The sequence below is a fragment of the Sapajus apella genome, unplaced genomic scaffold (assembly GCF_009761245.1).
Source record: "Sapajus apella isolate SASKATOON/1434 unplaced genomic scaffold, GSC_monkey_1.0 scaffold11659, whole genome shotgun sequence".
Taxonomy (NCBI): domain Eukaryota; kingdom Metazoa; phylum Chordata; class Mammalia; order Primates; family Cebidae; genus Sapajus; species Sapajus apella.
Genome location: NW_022448580.1, coordinates 1 through 1,802, shown reverse-complemented (window position 1 = coordinate 1,802; position 1,802 = coordinate 1). Strand labels below are relative to the sequence as shown.

At 53.7% G+C, this 1,802-nt stretch overlaps 1 protein-coding gene across 1 annotated transcript; it reads right to left on the bottom strand.

The window, feature by feature from the left end:
• Positions 1–19: 19 nt before the first annotated feature.
• On the bottom strand, positions 20–1,463 carry LOC116548416 (protein CUSTOS-like). Its single transcript, XM_032273883.1, has one exon. It carries the CDS (start codon positions 1,430–1,432, stop codon positions 671–673), a length of 762 nt encoding a protein of 253 aa, XP_032129774.1. The 5' UTR covers positions 1,433–1,463; the 3' UTR covers positions 20–670.
• Between the last annotated feature and the right edge of the window lie 339 nt (positions 1,464–1,802).

The window sequence follows — 1,802 nt, the reverse complement described above, 5'->3', positions numbered from 1 at the left end:
GCACTGACAGAGGCAATACCCAGCTCACTCTCAGTTTTGTTTGGGTCCCCTGACAATTGAGTTTCCATAATCTGGCCGGCTCAGAGACACCATCATGTGTGGTATATTCACAAATGCAGACAACAGAAATTCTAGAAAGCCAGGGGTGAAAAAAATCTTTCCTTTCTCAGACACTTCTGTGAAGTCTATGTGGGCTAAGGGGAGAAGAACAGAAGTTTCTCTGGGCCTTGGCATCTTGGGATCCCTTCTCTCATTTTCTAAAAATGGTTTCTCACGACAGGCTAAGGAGGTGGTGGAGGAGGAGGTCTCCCTTCCCCTGCCCACCTCAGACAGTTCTAGGGAGACAAGAGGTTTCACCACTTGGCCACTAGTCTCAAGTAACCGGAAAGCTCCTTTTCCTGAGGCCATGCAATGTTCTGGAACCACAGCACGCCCCCCGCCCCCCCCCTCCCCCCGCAACCCCCCATGGGAGCACAGACGGGCAGGCCTCGAACCCACAGCCACTTTTTTGTCCCGAATCTCGGGCAAGCCCTCATCACCAACAGGGTCTTATGGGCAGTCTAGACTTGCCAGCCCAGTCCTTGAACTTGGAGAGGGAGGTAGGGCTTGAAAATGCCTTGTCCCCAGGGCACCCTGTTGTTGGAGCCGAGCCCTGTGCCCACAGCTGGGTTCAGTTTGCAGGCACCGCTGTGGCACTCTTTGCTGGTGGGAATGGAGAGGCCTCACTGGCCTTCTTTGCCTTTTTCTTCTTTTTGATTCCAAGCGACACCTGGTCCCCGGTGAGCTCACCTGACTTCTGCTTCTGGACCGTGGCCGCGCTGGGGGCGGTGGTGGTGACTACTACCGCCACCTTCTTGGCTTTGTTTTTCGACTTCCTTTTCTTCTTTGCCTCCTTCTCCATCGTGCCAGCGCCGTGGATGGCTGACTCCTGCAGGATGTCCGACGCCGACACAGCTGCCTCCCGGCACCGCCGCCACTCCTCGTCGCTATCCTCACTGGAGCTGGAGGGCGGGCGCTTTCGGCGGGGTTGGGGCGACTCTTCCTTCTTACGGCCTCCAGGGACAGACGTGAAGAAAAGGCGGAAACCATCATCCTCTGAAGCGACTTTCTGTACCTGAGCTTTTGTTGGCTCCTTTGCTACTTCTGAGATGGTAATGAAGCTGTCCAGCAGGGCTCCCAGCTTCTTGGCTACGTGGGCTTGGAATTCCGGGGTGGTCTGAAGCTCGTTGCCGTCTTGTTCATGCTCACCCATCTTAGGCCTAAGGCTCGGTTGGGAGGTTGACAACTGGTTATTTGCAGCACCGGCTCTTGGCTTCACTGCCCCGTGCGGCCGTTGCTCCAAGCCCCAGGCCGGCTTTGCCGCCTCACAGCACCACGCCACCTCCACCGCATCGCTACTGCTGCTACTGCTTTTCAAATCACTTACTGCCATTGGGCACTGCCATTTTGAACTATTGCCAGAAATGGACAATACTTGGGCCAGGCGCAGTGACTCACACCTGTAATCCCAGAACTTTGGGAGGACGAGATGGGAGGATCACTTGAGGTCAGGAGTTCGAGACTAGCCTGGCCAACATGGTGAAACCCTATCTTTACTAAAAAAAAAAAAAAAAAAAATTAGCTGGGCATGGTGGTATGCACCTATAATTCTAGCTACTCAGGTGGTCGAGGCACAAGAATTTTTTGAACCTGGGAGGTGGAGGTTGCAGTGAGCCAAGATCATGCCACTGCACTCCAGCCTGAATGACAGAGTGAGACTCTGTCTCAAAAAAAAAACAAAAAGCAAAAAACAAAAAAAAAAA